Source organism: Rhodnius prolixus, unplaced genomic scaffold, assembly GCF_049639745.1.
Source record: "Rhodnius prolixus isolate KJV_2025 unplaced genomic scaffold, Rpr scaffold_4, whole genome shotgun sequence".
NCBI lineage: Eukaryota > Metazoa > Arthropoda > Insecta > Hemiptera > Reduviidae > Rhodnius > Rhodnius prolixus.
Window position 1 is genome coordinate 26,697,587 of NW_027411614.1, and position 21,227 is coordinate 26,718,813.

The 21,227-nt window shown below is 33.2% G+C and overlaps 1 protein-coding gene across 1 annotated transcript; it reads left to right on the forward strand.

Moving 5' to 3' along the window:
* The first annotated feature begins 8,757 nt into the window (after positions 1–8,757).
* On the forward strand, positions 8,758–20,251 carry LOC141455617 (alpha-tocopherol transfer protein-like). Its single transcript, XM_074130800.1, has 8 exons — positions 8,758–8,784; positions 9,763–9,868; positions 11,028–11,119; positions 11,969–12,140; positions 12,769–12,854; positions 13,265–13,369; positions 14,412–14,522; positions 19,806–20,251. Exons 1-8 carry the CDS (start codon positions 8,764–8,766, stop codon positions 20,052–20,054), a joined length of 942 nt encoding a protein of 313 aa, XP_073986901.1. The 5' UTR covers positions 8,758–8,763; the 3' UTR covers positions 20,055–20,251.
* Positions 20,252–21,227: the final 976 nt, after the last annotated feature.

Consider the following 21,227-nt stretch of genomic DNA (forward strand, 5'->3'; position numbering starts at 1 on the left):
TTACTTTTATGCTTCTTTAACTTCCTTAACTTTTTTTGGACTCTCGGCTCACCAAATTCTATGTTTTATTCTGTCTTGCAAGCCAAAAGTTTTCAGTTTATTAAAGAATTTGCATTTTAAAATATTTAGGGGACGTGGTGTTCTGACTACGACAAAAATAGATCTTGAATCTACACTTAAAAGACCTTTATTGCCCAACAGGTAATGAAAAACTCACTGTGGTTTGCTAGGAAAGTTCTAGGATGTGAACGTTGGATGGCTTCCCAGGTAGATAAAGAGAACCAGAAAAAGCATACATAAAGGAAGTAGGGGATCGGCAGTTTGGTACAACTACTCGATGTATCTACAAATGTTTCTCTTCTAATGAGGACCAAGTTATTCTGAAGAATACTCCTCCAAATTTATATAAACTGATTGGATCTTAATTTATATCCAGTTTGTTCTCCAGCCAATGATGGACGGGGAGTTGGCATTGGGAATAATTACTTTCTGATACTAACAAACCTCCAGGATCCTAAGATATATCTTTCACCATTAATAGTTACAAAGTCGTTAAGGTAGTAAATTTAAAAGCGACAATAAATAAAAGGCACACTAAAATCTGCTAATGCCGTGACTTATGAGATATTTTTTCTGTTTAATAAATTCTATTTAAAATAATCATGGCAACCATAATAGGTAAAGCCAATATTATGTCAAAGAGCAATGATGTCGGAGAAGGTTAACAAACAGGCTTGCTGTTGGTAATAGATGATACGCTTATGCTTAAAACAGAATCTAAGGGGGAAACAAAAATTAATTATTCAAGATTGGCGAGGAATCGGTCAAATAAAAACAACTTGTCTTTTTGCCAACTTTTCGACAAATATATTGTCTTCTTCAGGGCGTGGCTATGCAGATTGGTTGAGTTACAAAAACTGTTTCAGTTTCAACTGAACCCGCTCAACCAACCCGCATAGCCACGCCCTGAAGATGACAATATATTTGTTGAAACGTTGGCAAAAAGACGAGTAGTTTTTATTTACCAATTCCTCGCCAATCTTTAATCATTAATTCAATAATTTACGGTCACGAAGCCAATATATTGATGACAAAAAAAAAATCTAAGCTGTTTTAAGAGGATCTTGTGACAAGAGTTATAATTTGTAGACTCTGGTAATTGGCACAGTATGAAGAGAGATCGTGGTCCAAGACGGGTGTACAAGGGTATTCGGAGGGGCCAAGAATTCGACATCGATCCCGCTTTAAATGGTTGAACGATGTGAAGCAATGAATGAATGAAATGAAAAACAAACAGAATAAGCTTGCATTTACTTGAAGCTCTTTTTATATCAAATTTAATATTCAAGGAAGAATTCGTAGAATAAGCGCAAATATTACATTAAGTTTTTTTAATAATTCATAAAACTGTGAATCATGGAGGAAATAGTGAACATTTAGTGAGTTTTAAAGGTTAGACAAATTGAGGGTATACTTAAAAGTCAAGCCTACTACGATTATAATAATATACTGTGTGTAAAGGATATTCGTACTAAGCGGTTTTTTAAAGAATCACTAAATCCAAATTAGTTGTATACAACTTTCTCTGCATCCCTTCTGCGTGGACTTGAACGAGTACTGGGATGCCATATAAGTGATGTATATACACGCTACATACCGCAGCAATGCCAGTTTGCTGTTATATTCTTTATGGTGTAATGAAATTTATCAGTTTTTATTCAATTAATGAAAAACTGTGAACGATTGATAGAAGAACAAAGCTTCAAAATCATGTGAGTTGCAGCACTAATGTAGCAAAGAAGAGCAAATTGAGGGTATGTGTTTTACTGTAAAACATTTGTTCACGATGTTTACAAAACATTTGACGATAATGAATTGATGTCAAGGTAAAATTAGAGGCTTTAGAAAGAAAGCGTATGGAATTATAACATAAAAGCATGCCATTACAACATGAAAACATAAGCGAAGTTTCCAATTCATCTCATTAATTGGGGAAATATAAATCATTACAACAAAAAAATCAAAATGTATTTTCCATAGAAAATCATTGGTTTCCACAATTGTAAAAGCTTCCGGGCAGGGCCCTTGAGCACCCAGCCAACCCGGGCAAGTGCCGGGGGCCACATCGCTTCTAGGGGCCCCCGGCACTTGCCCATCTCCCCGAATGGAAGATCTGGAAGAAGCGACTAAAGAAAATTGAATCAACAAAGAACAAGATACATGGTTTTAAACAGAATCACTGCCAAAGAAGACGACGGCTAATCTTCAGAATAGCGACCGAGGGAAGGGATTAGCTGTGAGGTTAGCATACTGGACTCCCACGCGGAGGTCCCGGGTTCGAATCCAGCAGCTGACCCTTAGATTTTCTCTTCCTAGGAGCTTCTTACAGCTCACTATCCGGTGATGGACAGTGTTGTCTGTAACGAGAGAACACTGTCCGGAGGCCGGCAGTGCACTGGAAAAAGCTCCGGGCGCTAATGACCTCAGCTGTTGATGCGCAAAAAAAAAATAATAATAAATAATTTTATTTGTTATTAGGGCAATAATATTATAAATAATTCGGTTTGACAACGCACAAATATGTTTAAATAATAATAACAATATATGTATACACGTGCCTATATTTTTTTAATTGGAAATAAAAAACTACTAACTAAACAAAAATACATAAATTTTAATTTTAGCATTTTTACAAAACAATAAATTTGGTAGGTAGCAATACTGGAACAAAAAATTAGGGAAAATCCAAATAATAAAACTTCTCATTAGTTACAAATTGATAAATAAAGTCTTAATCGAATATATGTGGGACAGCAAGATAAAGGTGGAATAAGTCTTCAAGTTCTTGTCTATTGCAGATGGTTCACAATTCTGTGGGGATTTATTTCGTAGACGTTCACCATAGAATTGATAATTTCAGTACTGACTGACTTCCTGTAAATCAAAGGTAATACTGTTTCAATTTGATTAATCATATTCGATAGATAAGAATACATATTCAACATATTTTTTAAACAGATTTGAGTTTTGAATTTTCTCATTTCTCTTGCTAGGTAAGAAAAAAGCATACTTTCATTAGTAAGATAACCAATAAACTCTTAAGAAATAAGAAATAAGTAAAGAAAAATGATCTCTTTTTTGAATCACTACTCTTCATTGTGATCAAATTCTTGGAAAAATATTAAAATGTTAGGTTAAAAATTGATTTTGACATTAGAAACGTGCATCAAATCAATTAAAGAAATACAAAATAAAAGTTACCAATTCCTTTAAAATTTGAATAAAAATTTAGTTTACAATGAAGAATGTGTTTGAGATTGTAAAGGAATATGTAGAAAACTTAGAATTAAATTGATATTGTTTTAGATGAAAGCAATATAGGATAATATTTAGGATTTTGATATAGGATAATATTTTGCTAGCTATTAAGTTGCTGTGAATCAATTGTTATTGCGCCCGGAGAGCCTTTGCACTGTGAGATCTCGAGTCATGACAATCTCCAAAAAGGTAAGCTATGGATGTAAGCTCTCAGGCAGAAGCATTCTGTTAGGTGCGCTAATACTGACCGTAATCAATTTTCAACCATCGTCTTAAATGAATATCCATTCATAGGAATCACAGGTTCTTCTTGCTACAAATGGATGGGTAATAATATTCTTAAGCTTCTACATGCTAAAAAACTGCAAAGGACCTCAACTACTGGCTACCCAAAAGTAAACGCTCTTCAAAAATGTCCTCCATTTTAGACCCAGCCGTGAAAAAATGTCATTTCCACATAATCACTGTTCACGTTTGGTCAAGATAAGGTTAGGCCTTTCTTAATAGACCATGAAAACCACTTTAAGCGAGGATGCGGGCCAAATCTCTTTATTTAAATCAATAAAATATTTTTTTGTGAAGACTTTCAAGTTTAAATGGATCTATAGACTCAGTTTCACATTTTTTTTTTTCTGATTGCTACGGCTCAGATAAACTTGTTCCAAAAAGATACTGAAGTGTTTTTATGGTCTTTAGTCTTTATTGATGTTATGAAACTGTCGGGTTATAGTATGCACAGTTCCAATTCAGATGATGTTGACTTGTACTGTTGCTTGCAAGTGAACGCCAAATATTGGACATAGTATCTACTGAAGAACTTTTTATCCCTCTCATATCTCATGTTGTATCTCAACACAAGTTTTTGAAAATAACCAACATTTAAGCTTAATTTTTCTTTTAAGTTCACTGATTTTTCTGGTTTCTTCGGCCGCACAACTTCCCTTTTTCTAATATTGTCTTAAACACTCTGCTGTAACTTACAAATGAAGAATACACGATGAGATTTAGCAAGCAATACGAATTTAAATTAGAGAATCCGAATTAATGAGAACAATATTTTAGAAAAAGTAAAAGATAAATATATCTGTAACAGCTAAGCTTTGTAAATAGAGAGAGTTTAGAGATTAAACTTGAAAAAAGAACAATTTTTTAAATTACTCTTTTAATTTAAGTAATGAGAGAAACTTTTGGCCTAATTAACAATAATGTATATCATAAATGGTTTTCTATTTAAAGCTTGAAAACAACTGAGATCTTCAGAGCCCATTACCTTTTTTTGCTTTTCAGTTGAAAAAAGTTTAATAATAGAACTTAATAATGGCCGCAACCAGCAAGAGAACAGTTCTTACACGATTTAAAGAAGGTCCGTTGAAATTCAAGGATCGGGTATAAACATTAACATTAAAAACATTTAAAGATTTATAGGATGGAACATTGAATAATGTGCCATCCAGCGGAATTTATTCACACTACTTGATGGTACTGCTGAAAGTTGATGCTAGAATGCTCTGTCCACAGAATATCCAAAACAGATTCTATTTTTACTCTTTTGCTAGTAACAGAAAGTAATTGCGATTAAGCAAATTTTGGAGAAGTTTTGAAGTTTTCTTGGTCTCCAGCACTCGTTTCAAAGATTGTTTCGCAATACCTGTGTGAAGTGTCCTGCCTTAGTATGTAAGCTAAGTGAAAGCTCAAACTTTGCTACCAAACCAACGAAACGGACAGGTATTTATCATCAAAGTATTCAAATACACTTTCTTTTTTTCTTATTAAAGGCGCATCAACAACTGAGGACACTGGCATCGAGAGTTACTTTCAACGAACTCCGGATGGTATTCTCTCGTTGCAGTCAACACTGACCATTTCCGATCAGTAAGCTTTTAAAAGCTTCTAATCTAATATCTATCTGGACAAATGGAAGATGGGATCTCCGCATGGGAGCTTAGTGCACTAATCATGCTGCTAACCCTTTCCCGTAAATAGTGTGTAATTATTGTGATTAGTTCAACTTTCCATTACATTTCCAAAATTGTTCTGTTTTTGAAAATGAGGTTAGATCTGTATTCTTTAGATTTTATCGAAATGCTTCAAAAGATTTTCTTTAACAGAATAACCTAAATTAAATTCAAATTTAAATTATATTTGAAATATTTTTTATATGAAAGGTTACTTCCGCGGAAGTGAAAACACTCACTTGACTTTTTTAGTTATTAAAACTAAAATTGAGAAATTCACTTTTAATGTTTGAGAACGAAATCAGATACATTGTTATTGTTCATTCTGCAGCCAGGTTTTTTTCGCTGCAGTTCAACAAATCGTTTAATAATTAAAATTTACGTCTAGACTAGAATTTTCAGTATCCCAATCCGTTTGGAATTAAATTTTGTCAAAATATGTGACAGTACTTGTGATAAGTTTACCTAACATTAATAAAAAAAAATTTTTGAGAGAGAAATAGAAATTTTTTTTTGTAAATCTGCATTTCAGAATATCTTACCTCCATTAGTTAACCAACTTATCGTAAACTTCGCTATTCGTAATTTAATTAGGTTAGAAAAACAGAATTAATGTTCATTTGAAAATTTTAAAAAACAAAAAAAAAATTAGGAGTTATTTAAAAAGTTAATTAATTAAAACTGTCCGGTAGGTCCTTCTTATAAAAAGAGTTTATTTATATTTAATAGTTATTTATCAAGTTTTCTAATTACTTATTAAATAATAAAATAAGTACTTTTTTCTAAGCAATGGTCGTGAATTTCCCGAAGGGATTTCTTTTATTTAACTGAAATATATCTATACATTTTCCAAAAGAAGCAATAAAAAAAATAATAATAAATTGCTCTACCACCTTTTTGAACAAATTTCACAACGAGCGAACAACGTTCGTTTATAAATCCCACTGCACGCCCTGGTAAATAGAGCATTTGAAAAGAGGATACCATAATTCAAAAGGCGAGCACATCCATTCATCATACTTTATTTTAAAGCGATCCAAATCCACAAGGCGATCAATGCAGTTACTACGATTACACTCGGCAGGTGGCCATTACAAGCGCATTAGCAAGAGCATATCCAACAGTAGATAGATGTCTGTTAGCAAATAATCTCTCCACCCATCAGACATTGAATATTCCCTCGTATTGTAATCTCATATTCAAATATATTTATCCTTTGTCTTCCAATTAATCTTAATATTGTTACATCAATGAGATAGAGGAATAAAAGCTTATAATATAGACGTATCTGGCCAGCCCAGACTCAGCTTTTAAGGGGGCGTACGAGCCCGAAGCCTCATTTTCAAAAGGCTATCAAAAATTTAATAAAAAAAACCAAAAGTTGGATAAATATTTTTCTAAAAATTGCACGTAAAATAAGAAGGTAAAATTATTTTTTTTAAATTCTAAACAATGATAATTAGAACTCTCAAGTATTTAACATAACATTAACATAATTAATTTCCAAATGATTTAAGTACTGGTACTTAAATTTAAGTTACTGGTACCTTTTTAAGCCTTCTTAGTAATTCTCAACCTTTTTTTTTGTCGCGGCACACTTTTAACAGTTTCAAAATTTGGCGGTACACTAAAAATAAGATGTTTAAAAGTATTTTACTTATCCATAATACCCTGTGTAGATTTAGATTAGATTTAAAACGGGCGGGACGGGACCTATACCCCACGGCACCGCAGCCACAAGAGGCTTATTGTGCCTTCCCTCTAAATCTGGTAGGTGAAACCTCCCCTTCTAAGAAGGTTGAGGGCTTTCCCTACCAGTTCCTTCTGCGCTATAATCTCCTTTGGTCTCAAAGTCCCAAAGATGTCGTAGCGCAGTCTCTCATTTGCTACACAATCGAATAACAGGTGAGAGGCTATTTCCTCCTCTTCCTGGCACAATCTGCACAACGGTTCCGAGCAATAAGCCCTAATTTGTGCAGGTGCTTTCTGAACCTACCGTGCCCTGTGAATAGGCCCGTAATCAGAGTGATCTGATTCCTGCCCAAGCCCAAGGTCTCTTTGGTTCTATGTTTGCACAGCAAGGGCATAACACTCTTGCTGTGTTTGACCCCAGGAAGCATCACCCAGTAATTTTCGTGTTCTCTCCAGATCCAATCTCTGAGAGCCTCACGAACTGCACCTGTGGTGATCCCCAGGACAGGCTTCGGGCCAATGAAAGGAGTACTAGCTCCATTCCTGGCCAGTAGATCAGATGTCTCATTCCTTTTAATCCCCACATGACCCGGCACCCATTCTAACCGAACTTTATTGTGCCGAGCCAGTAGTTCTAGGGCCTTTCTGCATTCCCAGACCAGGGAAGATGTAGTTCTGAAGGAGACAATGGCCTTCAGAGCGGCCTGGCTGTCCGAAAAGATGCGAACCTCCCTATCCTTAAGATTCATTCGCAGATTTTCCTCAGTACAGGTTTTTATAGCAAAGACATACCCTGTGTAAAATAGTTTATGTTTATTTTCAATATAAAATAAAATTATATGTGCTACAAAAACAGAAGTATATGTTTATTAAGGGATTAATTATAAGTTAATAATAAGAATGCTTTTAATGAGAAATTTGAGCTTGATGTTTTTTGATAATTTCGTTCATATTTGATCGTATAAATGATAATGCTATTCTCATATCGTCTTTTACATTTAATATATAATTTTTATCGTATGCATTTCTAAAATTTGACGGCACAGTAGTTGAGAATCACTGGCGGAGACTATGGGCCCCCTGTATTAAGAATAAGATAATCATTCTCTGAACGGGCCACTATTTTGATGAAATGTAACCTTAAGAGGTTATCTCTTTGCCTTCTATCTTCTAACATCCTAACATCTAATACCAAGATATTCCTCACATAGAATATAGTGGCGCCTTTCTCTCGATCACAATTTGGCCTGTCCCTAATCCCATCTACGAAGCAACCAATTCCAGAGTTTCCGGCTAAGAAGTACTGATAATAAGTAGATTAAATCCCTAGAACGCTATGAATCCCGGGAACTATGTCATTGTTAATACATGATTAATTTCATTTCATTTAACTTCCTACGTTACAAATCTCCTACTTGAAATAGAGTTTGAGAAAAGGTGTGCAAATTGCAAGAGATTATATTTTGTTTCGAACCATGTTAATATCATTCTACGCAAATAAAGGTAGGGAGATGGTAGAAGTTCTTGACCAGTCTTTGATAAGATATTGATCTAAGTAATCAGTATGACAAGTAATGAATATATTGTACTGCAGCTTCAATAAACTAATAAAATTGGCATTATTATGTAGCGGCTGTATTCTATTAGACTCAAAATAATTCAGGAAAATTGTAATGAAACGCGCAATATGATATCAGAAATCACTCTGATACCATCTTTATTATTTACCAACACTTCCGGGTAATACTTCCGTTAAAACTTCTGTTTTACTATTCGGAATAGTGGAACAGTGAGTAGTATGACTTCAAATAGAACAAACGTAAGTATGTATTTTTAACATATTTTAAGTAACAATATATTTTTATAAATTTAATTACTATTTATTATAATCCAAATTCAATAATATTTATTGCATGTTTATGTAACTTTTCCGAATTCCACGTAAGTACAAAGCCTTGAATTGGAATTTATCAATTGGAACGCTAAGGTGCTTATAAAGAAAGTGCTGCATTCTATCCACGTTGGAATGCACTAAATGTTCCGTAGCCATCTGCGGTTATTTTAAAATACAATTATGGCTATTTTCTGGGCTATGGGTTTCCCGTTCTAGTATCCTCTTACAGCTCACTGAAAAGTGATGGTCAGAGTTGTCTATTCAGAGAGAGTGCTCTGTCCGGTGGCCGGCAGTGCACTGAATAAAGCAAATGTCCTCAGATGTTGAAGTGCCACAAAAAAGACAAAATCTGGCTATTTATGAAGAAATGCTTTTAAAATAGAATAACTTTTTACATAGATTTAATGCAATTATGAGTATTATACAATTTTTCTAAGCAAAATCTATAATAGGACAGCAAAAAGTATGAATGACTGCATTTTCCATCTCACAGGTAGATTTAGTGAGCACAAATATTTTTATTAAAAATGTGTTTTCTGAATTACTTTTACCCTTTTTTTATTATAAAATAATATTTTTCAATAATTTCCATGGTTATTTTTTAAAACATTAAAAGATACTGGATGAATTGTATGTGTACAATTTGAATAATTTTTGCAACTAAAACACATCTCTAAATTTTAACCAGTTTGGGTACTGATAATAGTCAAAAACTTCTACATCCATTTACGTAATTATTTCTTAGAGCTGTATCTTACACTGATTCAAATATGGACAACTGTCCTTGCTCTTAAAATCACTTGATAACTTAACTAATATGTATTATTTATCTGACTAAAACACAAACTATATGGTTAAATAAATATTTTGGAAAACGAAATATCTTCTTCGTTTTGTATGCAGGAAGAATCTTTACAGGGAGAATGGTTAGAAAAAGCAAAAAAAGAATTAAACGAAACGGAAGATAACAAACTGAAGGGTTTACAAGTAATGAGAGAGATGATATCAAGTAAGTATTTATTTTCAAGTTTCCTCAAACAGAGTTTTACCCATTTTTCTTATTTTTTTTTAAATCTGTGTGCGGTAGAAGTCTGTTGCATTCGGTCAAAATAAGAATGTTAAAAAATAAAAATCTAGTTACTTTTTAGAAAAATACAGCTGAACATTTTTGGCAATTATTTATCGTTTACACGGAATCCGATAGATAATATTAGTACATAATTACTATAATGACCATTTTTCCCTAACTAAAAAATGTCAGTGGAGATGTATTTTGTCTAATTTTTGGAAGTAAATCTATAGAATAGCGCCCAGGAGGCGTGGCCTGTTTATTTTTAGGGGGTGGGAAGTACAGCGCACCTACCGGTGAAAATTTAAACTACTTCCCGCCAATGAACTGTTTCGGATTGTGCGAATTTCGTAACGCTTATGTTTCGCGCGCATGCGCAGTACACTTACTGCCTAGCAACTGCTTCCTGTTTAATGTATTAATAGTTCCCGCGAGTGCTCTGTATGTAACCTGAGGTGCTGTTTTTTTGTAACTTTATGAGTATGAGCGTTTTAAATTTAGAGATTATCTGGAGGGAGTTCGACAGGTATACCCTCCTCAGGAAAAGGACTCCACAGAATAAGGTAAGTTTCTTTTGTGTTGTTCTGTGTAATTATTGTAATGAATCTTGTGACACAAATAAAAAAATTGAGGGTGATTAGGTAGGTTAGGAGGGGGTATGGGGGGCGAAGCCCCCATTAAGAAAAAATCAGGGGGTGTGGGGGCGAAGCCCCCCATTAAGAAATAAATAAATAAATCGAAGTGATTCTGATTCGCTGTGACCATATAACCCGCTAGATTTAAGTGTAAATATATAAAATAAAGAAATAGTTTTATATTTATATTTGAATATGGCGGGTTCTATAGTAACAGCGAATCAGAATCACTTCGAATTAGGCCACGCCTCCAGGGAGCTATTCTAAAGATTTACCGAAATTTTAAATAACTGGAGAACTATATTTTGTATATTACCCTTTTCATTGTTTTTACTTATAAAATCCGTTTATACTTTTTCTTATGAATTTTCACTTATATTGGTTTTTAGAATCCAAATCTTACAGACTTTTGGATATTAACTGTTACAAAAAATGTCTAAGAATATGAATGATTTGTGTTTCAGAAAAGAAAATGTGTGATACAAGGACTGATGATGTATTTCTTTTAAGATTCTTAAGAGCAAGAAAACATGATGCTGCTTTGGCTTTTAAAATGGTAACTTAAATTACCAGTAACTCAAATTGCTAAATTTAATGTTATTTCATTACATAAGTCGTTGTTAAAAAAATTTATGAAAATAAATATTTGGCTGCGAGGTTAGTAGAGCACTCTGGCGGCTACAGATTCCACCCAATGCTTGTTGCCACATCGTATTAGTTACAATTGTCCACAACAGATAGTGCAAGCCTGCACTACTACTTCATCGTAAAATAGAACCGGATTTGAAGGATTATTTCTAGTCAAAGTACACGCTACTTATAACCGTAACTTATTAGTTGCAGTTCCTTGTCAGCCCTTGGCGATCTGTTCCTCTTTATCCTCTACTTTATTCTACGAGTTGGAGTTTTGGTTTTACAAACTTGTTTCCGAGGTGAGACTGTTCAGATTCCGGAATTAAGTTCTCTAGTCCACCTAGGGTAAACATGTCGCTGTGGTTTGTGACTGCGAAGTTTTTTTTTATTTGGCTTTTAGACAGACCTCGCAGAGTTTTGTTATTTTATCCTCTACTCATTACCCCGTCTTTCTCGCTTCAACCTACATCTTCCACTACATAACTACGTCTTCAAGGTAAGCTCTTTTCGTCTGGAATCAGAGTATTTACTCCCAGTAAGTTTATTTTGAGAGTATTCAGCTTCTTTACATTCCTCTATTCTTTATACCCATTATAAATTTCTGCTAACTACCTCGGATTTTCTTTCCAGTCGTGAACATACGCGTTATTTTCAGTTACTAATATTACCTTTGTTCATTATTTACCATTATGAAAATTTTTGTTCTAGTTATAATTTATTTTTATAAAAAATGATTTATTGTAATAATATGAGCGATAAAACAATCTTACAGCTGGAACGCTATGAGAAAATGAAGAAAACTTACCCAGAATTATTCAGTGTGAAAAAAGCTGCTGAAAACTTATCAGTATTTGAAAGTAATGCCCAAATAATGCTGGATGGACGGGACTGCAATGGTGCAAAAATATTTCTGTATCGAATTGGAAAGTTAAATTTCGATAGAAGTTTGTATTTTAAGTGATTTAAGATAATGAAATCATTTTTTAGAAAATCTGTTGAAAGATATTCATTACTTTTACTACAATTCTCTTAGTTAAATTCATAATTTGTACTACAATTCTCGTAGTTCTGAGTAATAACCTTTTTGGTTCTGATACTCCTAAACTTGGGAGTTAAGCAACCAGCTTATTCTTAAAGTATGTACTTTAGGGAAAGCCAAAGATGTAATACCTAAGACTAAATTGTAGTTTTACAATGAGTAATAAGTATACTATTTCTCATTCTGATAACCAAATAATACTCTTTTTTTACTTCTCTTAATTCCATTTTAAAGTTTTGTTTGCTTTGTTTTTAAGTTACATTTTTTTTCTCTTATTAGTTTAAATGTTCCTTGTTAGGAATGTTTTAATTCCATATTTTTTATAACCCATTATATTGAGCCGTAGACCTCCTCAAAACGCCTCCATTGGACTTAATTTATTTGTTCTTCTTGGTCTTAATTTTCAACTCTTAACAGATTTTTGGCATCTTCCTTTACATTATAGCATTTAAATTTCATAAGCAAAGTCAATCAAATAACAAATCTCTTTCCAACAAAGTATATACAATAAATACAAACAAAATAATTTCCAGATAAAGAGAAATGGGTAACAATTGATCAATTATTTCTCAGCAATATCCTGCTTTTAGAGTGGTCATCGTTGGATCCTAAAACTCAGGTATTATTTTATTGTTTTGGAAGTTACAGCCAAATATATATCATCATATTTGATGTACTTAATTTAAGTTAAGATATTGCGAGAAACCATTTTAAAAGAAATTAGTACAATAAAGTTTAATATTTACAAACCATTTTGGAACCTTATTGATTAACAGCACAATGTATAGGACTGGGGCGAGTAAAATGTATCAGCTCTTACAATAAGTTATTGTATTACATATACTCATGAATATATGTATGAAATTGCATTATCTTTCTTTACTCACTTCATCTTTATTACATCTTTTAATAACATTTATCACTCACTGCTGAGAAAAAGTTTTATTTAAATAATTTCGATCAGCAATATTTACATTTATATGAAAAATGTTTTAAAATGTGCAATTGTTTTTTACATGATAAATGAAGGTGGCTGGGATAAGTGTACTGGCAGACATGGATGGATTCAGTTTGGCAAAGCACGGCTCTCTTCTGTCGCCATACTATTCCAAGAGGAGTGCAGACGTTGTACAGGTAGTGAATTTAATTATGTAATATAATTGTTTTGTTTTCCGCTTGTATGGTACACTACGTCTACAGTCCTTTGCAACTATACTGTGCAAACACATGTACTCAAACGTTACCTCACCTAGAAGCAACTTACGCTAAACAAATTAAGTTCCTTTTAACGGAGGTGATTATTCAGTTTTTAAAATTCAATATTAATTTTTATCAAATATAAAATGGTTAGATTACGAAGAATATTTTTAATTTGCAAATATTTCTTAAATGAAATTCTGAATAATTTAGTACAGAAAAGATGCCATTAATTAAAAGAAAACAACAGAGGTTACATTTTTTAATTAAAAATTTATTCTAAAATATAAATTGTATATCCTTTATAAGTACTACCAAGCTGATCCGAGAAAATGCAGTTTAATGCTTTTATAATTTTTTTCCAATGTATTCTAAATCATAAAAGAAATAATTAACAGAAAATAAAAACTTATCGCTTGTAAAATTATAGATGAAAATTTTTTGGGTAATCGGAAAGTTTCCGCGGCTGATCACCACTATCCCAGAAGATGGTAGAGCATTAAAAATAGTCTCAGGGCATCAATGCGCTCAGATGTTAAATACTGCTATTACTTTCATTTCAAATGGTCTACAAAATTTTAGATTAACTGGAAATACGCTTGTGTCACCTAGTTATGTCGGAGATGAGGTTACTTTAAGAGAATCCATGCATTATCTTTCATCATAGCCAATTTCAGGAAGAGATTCTCCTGAAGACTGTAGGTCCTGAAAAGAATTCTACGGTGGATTTTTCCGAAGTATTGTGAGTGTTCACTGTTTTCTGGATGGGCTGCTCTTAGCGAGATATTCTGGATGAATTGCGCTGAATGATGAGTCACAACACACTAAGTGCTACAATAGCGACAAACATTTAAGAGAGGAATAAAATGTATAATTAAAGCATGAAATTATGTGGTTAAAAGATCACTAAACTTGAACTTTGGATTTCATATTAATAATAATTTAAATAATTTAAGCAATTTGTTATTATCTGTTCCAGGAAACCTTCCCTTTAAGATTCAAAGGAATACACATAATCAACCAACCAGTATATTTTGATGCCCTGTATGCATTAGTTAAGCCATTTTTGAAGCGAAAAGTTAAACAGAGGGTAGGCTATTTAATTTAATCATTTAAATTATTATCTCTAATGAATTAGTAGTGGTTTTGAAAATTTGATGCCTACTCTTGGTTGTTCAATTGTTTGGGTTAGGTTATAAAGAACATGACTGAACCCCATCAATCTGTGGGTTTATTAACTTGTAGCTCTTAAGGAACTAAGCATTAAAATAAAGCTATAATCGCTGTTTCAAACTTGCGCTCCTTCATTGATATTCTCCCATGGGTAACATGGTTGCAAAAAAAGTAGCAATTATTTTATTTCTATAGAAGATAAATAGAATACGAGGGTCGTTTGAAAAGTTCGTGCAAAAATAAAAACTACTTAATTTTTTGGGGTAAACCTTTTTTATTTTTCAACATAGTCTCCTTTTAGGCTTATACACTTCGTCCAACGCTGCTCTAGTTTGTTGATCCCTTCCGAATAATAGGATTTGTCCAAGTCTGAAAAATAGCCATTCGTTTCTGCAATCACCTCCTCGTTTGAATAAAATCTTTTTCCCGCCAGCCATTTCTTCATATTGGGGAACAAATAGTAGTCCGAGGGAGCCAAGTCTGGAGAATAGGGGGGATGTGAAACGAGTTGGAACCCTATTACCATTAATTTTGCGACCACAACTGCTGAGGTGTGAGCTGGTGCGTTGTCGTGATGGAAAAGGACTTTTTTGTGGGCCAATCGTGGGCGTTTTTCTTGCAGCTCGGTTTTCAAACGGTCCAATAACGATGAATAATATGCACCTGTAATAGTTTTACCCTTTTCCAGATAGTCGATGAGGATTATTCCTTGCGAATCCCAAAAGACAGTCGCCATAATCTTTCCGGCCGAAGGAACGGTCTTCGCCTTTTTTGGCGCAGATTCCCCCCTTGGTAACCCATTGTTTAGATTGTTCTTTGGTCTCAGGAGTGTAGTGATGTATCCATGTTTCATCCACAGTGACGAAACGACGCTTAAAGCCCTGCGGATTCTTCTGGAACAGCTGCAAACCGTCCTTGCAACACTTCACACGATTTCGTTTTTGGTCAAGCGGATAGCTTTGTCATGTCCAAATGTTGATGCAAAATATTATGTACCCGTTCATTCGAGATGCCCACAGCACTAGCAATCTCACGCACCTTCACTCTTCTGTCATCCATCACCATATCATGGATTTTATCAATGATTTCTGGAGTAGTAACCTCAACAGGGCGTCCAGAACGTTCAGCGTCACTTGTGCCCATATGGCCACTCCGTAAATTTTGAAACCACTTATAAACTGTTCTAATCGAAGGTGCAGAGTCACCATAATGTTCATCAAGCTTCTTTTTAGTCTCCTGAGACGTTTTGCCTTTCATAAAGTAGTGTTTAATCAACACACGAAATTCTTTTTCGTCCATTTTTTGAAAATCACTCGACTTCCTCGATTCAAACGAATGCCAAACACAAAGAAATAGACCGATCTGGCTGATACTTGGTGTGGGTTCTTCCAAGAGATGCTACTAACTAAACATAACCTCGATACGCGCCAGTGGTGCTATCTCTCTGACTTTGCACGGACTTTTCAAACGACCCTCGTATATGTCGCACAACAAATATTTATATATACATTTACGTTTTGATTTATTTCATTTTTTAATCATACTGATGGAAAAATAATGTTCAAAGTTGTACTATTTTTCTAAATAATTGCATGTTTTTTTAAAAATGAATAACTACAACTGTGTTGAAAAAGTAGTCAGAGATTATGCAATGAAGCCAAATAAATCTGCATCCACAAGACAAAATTAATTAAACTTTCTTTTTTGTGAAGTTTGTTTTTTCAATTTAATTAAAGTGAAAGGAGTGAAGTTACCGTATACTTTTCCAGGCGTGGCTTCTTCTATCTAACTACAAATTAGATGTTGACTATGACGATAGCTCTTATTTTACCATTAATATTTTTCCAAAAAAAATAAGAACCAATTACTCGAGGGTCTTGGACTTGTTTCAAACACTACTTATAATTTTGCACTAATAATCGCTGCACCAATTCCGTTCTAATTCTTCTTTTTCAACTGGTGTTACAGTCATAATTCAGGATCCGAATCTTTTCTATAAAAGTCTTCCCTGTCGGCTGCCTTTGTTCGGTACCTCTTTACAACTCGCCAGAGGAGATCATATTCCACATCGTCCAGCCTTCTTATACGTGGTTGACCCCTTAGTCTGACTCCTACCGGTCTCCCATTCGTCACCTTTCTTTGCAAACTATCAAGCGTCATTCATTCCACATAGTCGAGACTTAGCAATCTTTGTTTCTTTATAAAAGAAACCTTGTATGGATCCCTTATAATTATTTAATTCTTTGCAACTTTTTTCATATTATTTGGAAATCGCTCAAGTTTTGGTTTCATATTGAAATAAACACAGATTTTTGGAGGTATTCTGTACTCAGGAAATTGATGCTTGGGTGCTACTAATTCTACGCTCTGTTGTTCTTATATAGATAATTCTATATTGATATTGATATTAAGCGATATGTACACATTTCAAGTTTAAACACAAAATGAATAATTGTAATGTTGTTGAACCGGCAGTGTGACAACTCCTCACACCATCACTGTTAGTCTACTCATAGAGATGGAATTTAGCTTTTCTGTCGATATCACAGTGATTCGGCTCAAACCAAGAGAAAGTAAAAATAATATGACTCCCACGAGAAGACTTCGTCTTCTTATATTTTATAACCTCCTACGGTCCTCTCCGTTGCGCTACTTAAAGTAATAAATTGATAATACGGCTAGAAAATCTTAGAAGAGATCCTTCGCAGGTTTCGTCCTTTGTGAATGACCTTGCCATTTATCTAACAGGAAATAAGCTGGGAAATTTGGGAAACACTTCAACAAGCAATAAACATCCTTGCTTCTGAAGCTTCCAAAAACTGTTTTATATTCTCAAGAAACAAAACGGTACGTGTGTACATTTGCAGACTATGGCTTCATATTTCAAAATAATATATATAATATATAAAATATAATATAAATATATAAAATACATATATCAAAATAATATATATACATATAAATTATTTTGAGGTGAAAGAAGCGATGAGGTAAATTTACTAGAAGGTAGCAGCCATTTATAATTATAGAATATTCGTTATATTATTAAAAACTTGAATTGAAAAACAACTAGAAAGTTTTGAACTTTAGTTTGACCCAAGTTATTCAGAGAAAATCACTTTGTTTATTTCATTTGGCCTTGATTTGAAATTGAATTTGCATAAAGATTACTAGAACAGAACTTTTTTCTTTTTTTTTTAATAATAAATCCAAGAAGAATTATAAATAATAACCTGTGTTCCGTGTACTAGTTTTCAAAGCGAAAGATATTCTCTAGATGAAAGACCAAATAGAAGAAACGGCCTCCTTTTTGAGCAAATCCAAAAAACTGTTTAAATTTTTTTACTTTCAAGGCAATTATTTTACCACCTGAAAATGTTTCCATTGTATTTAAAACAGTAGCGTAGTACGGTTAATGCTATCGAAGTAATTTTAAGTTGGAATGAAAAGTGATGTAAAGCAGAAAGAAAGTCTCTTTACACGAAAAACTTGTCGAATGAACGATCGGTTTAGTGGTTCCCTTCTAATTCATTTATGCTGGCATGGTGAGTGTTATCAGCTAAGTAGGTAGCAGTATAGCAGACATGGGAGCTGTTCAGCTGTTGTCGCCACCGCAAACTTTCACAAGGTCTAGGACTGGATCAATCTGGACTTGCGCCGCACAAGCAAGCCCGACATCCACTACATAACACCTCACGTGCTGCACAAATAGTCACCAATTCCCTATGTGTTTCATAACCTATCTATATTTGTTTTGTTTTTTTCTTTTGTCATCATCTTCTTCTTCTTTTTCATATAGTTGAATAAATATTTCATTAAAATGCAAATTTACTCATTTTTTTTAGTTTTGTTTTGTTTTAAACTTTGCAAGCTTATTACTTTACTCTTTAACATTTTGCCCACCTTAAAGTTATATAGGTTAAAACAATGGGTTCCTGTTATAGATGAAATTGAATTGTATTAATTAGCATAAAACTTCCAAGCACAGGCGCACTCAGGGGAATTTTTGGTTTAACTCCTCCAAATTGTTTTCCAATAACATGCTAAAAATAAATACAATTTAGACTATAACTTAGGAAATGTTATCATTTAGACCAGATTAAATGGCTTAACTCTCCTTCATGTATTATAGGAACCCATCTGTCTTTTGCAGTCTTTAAACACAATTCTCTAACCTAAAAATTGGATGTAAGTTTAGATTAGGTTCGATCAGTGGGATTTGAACAGGTCAGACACGGCAACAAAGGATCAATTGTGACACTCGTCTCGTAATTAGACCACCGCTCCAGCCTCTCTGTATGATTAGATTTAAATCTGGAAAGACATTCCAGGGTATAGCTTACAGGAAAGAGTGTTTCTTCTCCAAAGTCTGAGTGCCGAATTCTGAGACTTCCCCTCCTTTGCACGAACTGAAATTATTCAGTAAGTGAAGTGCTGTTTCTTCTTCTCGTTGTTGACCTTTTATTGTTCTAGAGAGAAATCTCCTGCAAGATGGGAATACCGCTTCAGACGTTATGAAAAAGTGAAAAAATACTGCCTTTATCAAGTCATGAAAATGCATACAAATTACTTTAGATCCAAACCAGTATTTCTATTTGAAAACATCCTTTATTTATTACAATTTAAAAAAAAATCTTCACATAACCATTTTTATGAAAATAAAATAAAATTAATTCAATTTCTTTCGTGGACAACCAAAACCTAATTAAACAATTGAATATAAAAACAGGGGCACCCAAATTTCTGGCGAGAATTCAATAATAAACTGAACACTTAACATTTATATTAATTATTAACTAACAACACCCAATCAATATACATGTTTAGAAGGAACGCATAATTGACAGATAATTAATACCTCGCTGGTAAGACATCCAGCTTAATTATGCACTGCGAATGGTTAGCTAAACGTTAGAATACATAATATGCGTACTATTTAAATAACTACATTGTAACTGTTTAAACCTGTTGTACGATTTTACATTCATCTAGAAATGATATATGGAAGATTTTTTTTCAGTGTACTTCACAGTAATATCAAAAAAACTTTGCTTACTTTAAAGTAATTAGATTATTTGTTATTATAATTTTTTACATTAAAGAAAGACTTTTTTTTTAGAAAAACAAAATTAGAGGTAATAAATTCGTGAATACAACTTATTACTGGCATTATTTTCAATTAAAATTATTTTGGTTTCAGATCTTCCTACATGGAACAGATTTTGAATCATTACATCGCTACATGTCACCAGAAATTCTGCCTGTGGAATACGGAGGCCATTTGCCCTCAGTGGAGAATACTGCATGGAAAGGGCAGTTAATAAACGATTTACCACTTCTACTTGTAAATAAAAACAATTTTATACAAAATGAACATAAAGATGAAGTGATGAAAGACACAATTACAAATAAAGAAAGCTCTAATGACCTACAAGATTTTAAACTGTAATTTTAGGCAAATAGAAAAAGTATGATAAAAGTAATGTGACACTTTAAATAATAATAAATGTAAAAGAAATTAAACAAATAATAAACGCTGAAAATGGTAGATAAATGTGACAAGACAAGCTTACAAGTTCCTAAGATTGTTCATAAAAATACGATATCTACAAGAATTTAATAAAAATGTGCCTAATGATAAACTTTCAATTGCAGTGCCATAACGGTGTTCGCTAATAAGCTACATATCTACCTTATTTGTTATCAAATGTGTGATGATAAATTGTTAACAATCGTAAGACGTTAGAACTATATAAGGTGCCTTTGATTTAGATGAGATTCCACTCATGCATTTATGAATAAGCAGCGCATGCAGTTTGAGTTTTTATAGCAAGAAGTCTCGTCGAAAGATGCATCAACTAGTGAGGTGGGATTTGAGTAACAAATTTCTTCAAGGTCTCTGGTTTGGTTTATGCTTCTAGAAGTCAAAACTGCATTTTGGTCAGTCTAGGATTTTTCAAAGTGATTTTATTGAGAAAATAACGCAGTTTGTGTAAGCTTTGATTGCTTTTGTAGGGTATCCAATTTAGAAAGCTCTTTCAAAATCCTTATTTTTCTTAACCTAGCGAAGCAAAAGCTCATATCTTGAAAAAAAAAGAGATTGATTTCTGTTTTGACTAATCAAAATAATTATTTTATAATTGTTCAAAAGAATTACCTTTTTCATTTGAGTATTAAAAGAATGCAGGTTTTGTTTCAGGGATAATTAAAATTCAATTTTTCTGAAAGTAGAAAATTTTAACAGTGAATTTATTTTCATAAATGTCTACAGGATGAACCAGAATATGATCTGTTAGGATAAAGAAATTTTTATTTTTAATTTATTCACATCTAATAAATCCAATAAATGCGTCTCATTGATCCACAAATACAAATTTTATTGCAAGGAAGACTCTTGCACAATTTAGAAACATCGTCAATATCCATAAAAATACTGTGTTCTCCACAAAAGTTCTATAGAAAATTTATAAATTCACATGAATATTGTCAAATTCTGAGAGTTCTGATAGATTGATTGACTTAATTAAACATTATTTTAGAAATACCAACAGAAACAAAGCTAATATGACTTGGATGACTGATTGAGTCGAATTTCTCGACTAAGGAAGGCATTGAGCGAATC

Bases quoted from the DNA above. Each gene is read 5' to 3' on its own strand.
- LOC141455617 (XM_074130800.1), top strand. From the start codon at position 8,764: ATGACTTCAAATAGAACAAAC. The intron at 8,785-9,762 runs GTAAGTATGTAT...TTTTGTATGCAG, and splicing joins TGACTTCAAATAGAACAAAC to GAAGAATCTTTACAGGGAGA. The intron at 12,855-13,264 runs GTATTATTTTAT...TGATAAATGAAG, and splicing joins CGTTGGATCCTAAAACTCAG to GTGGCTGGGATAAGTGTACT.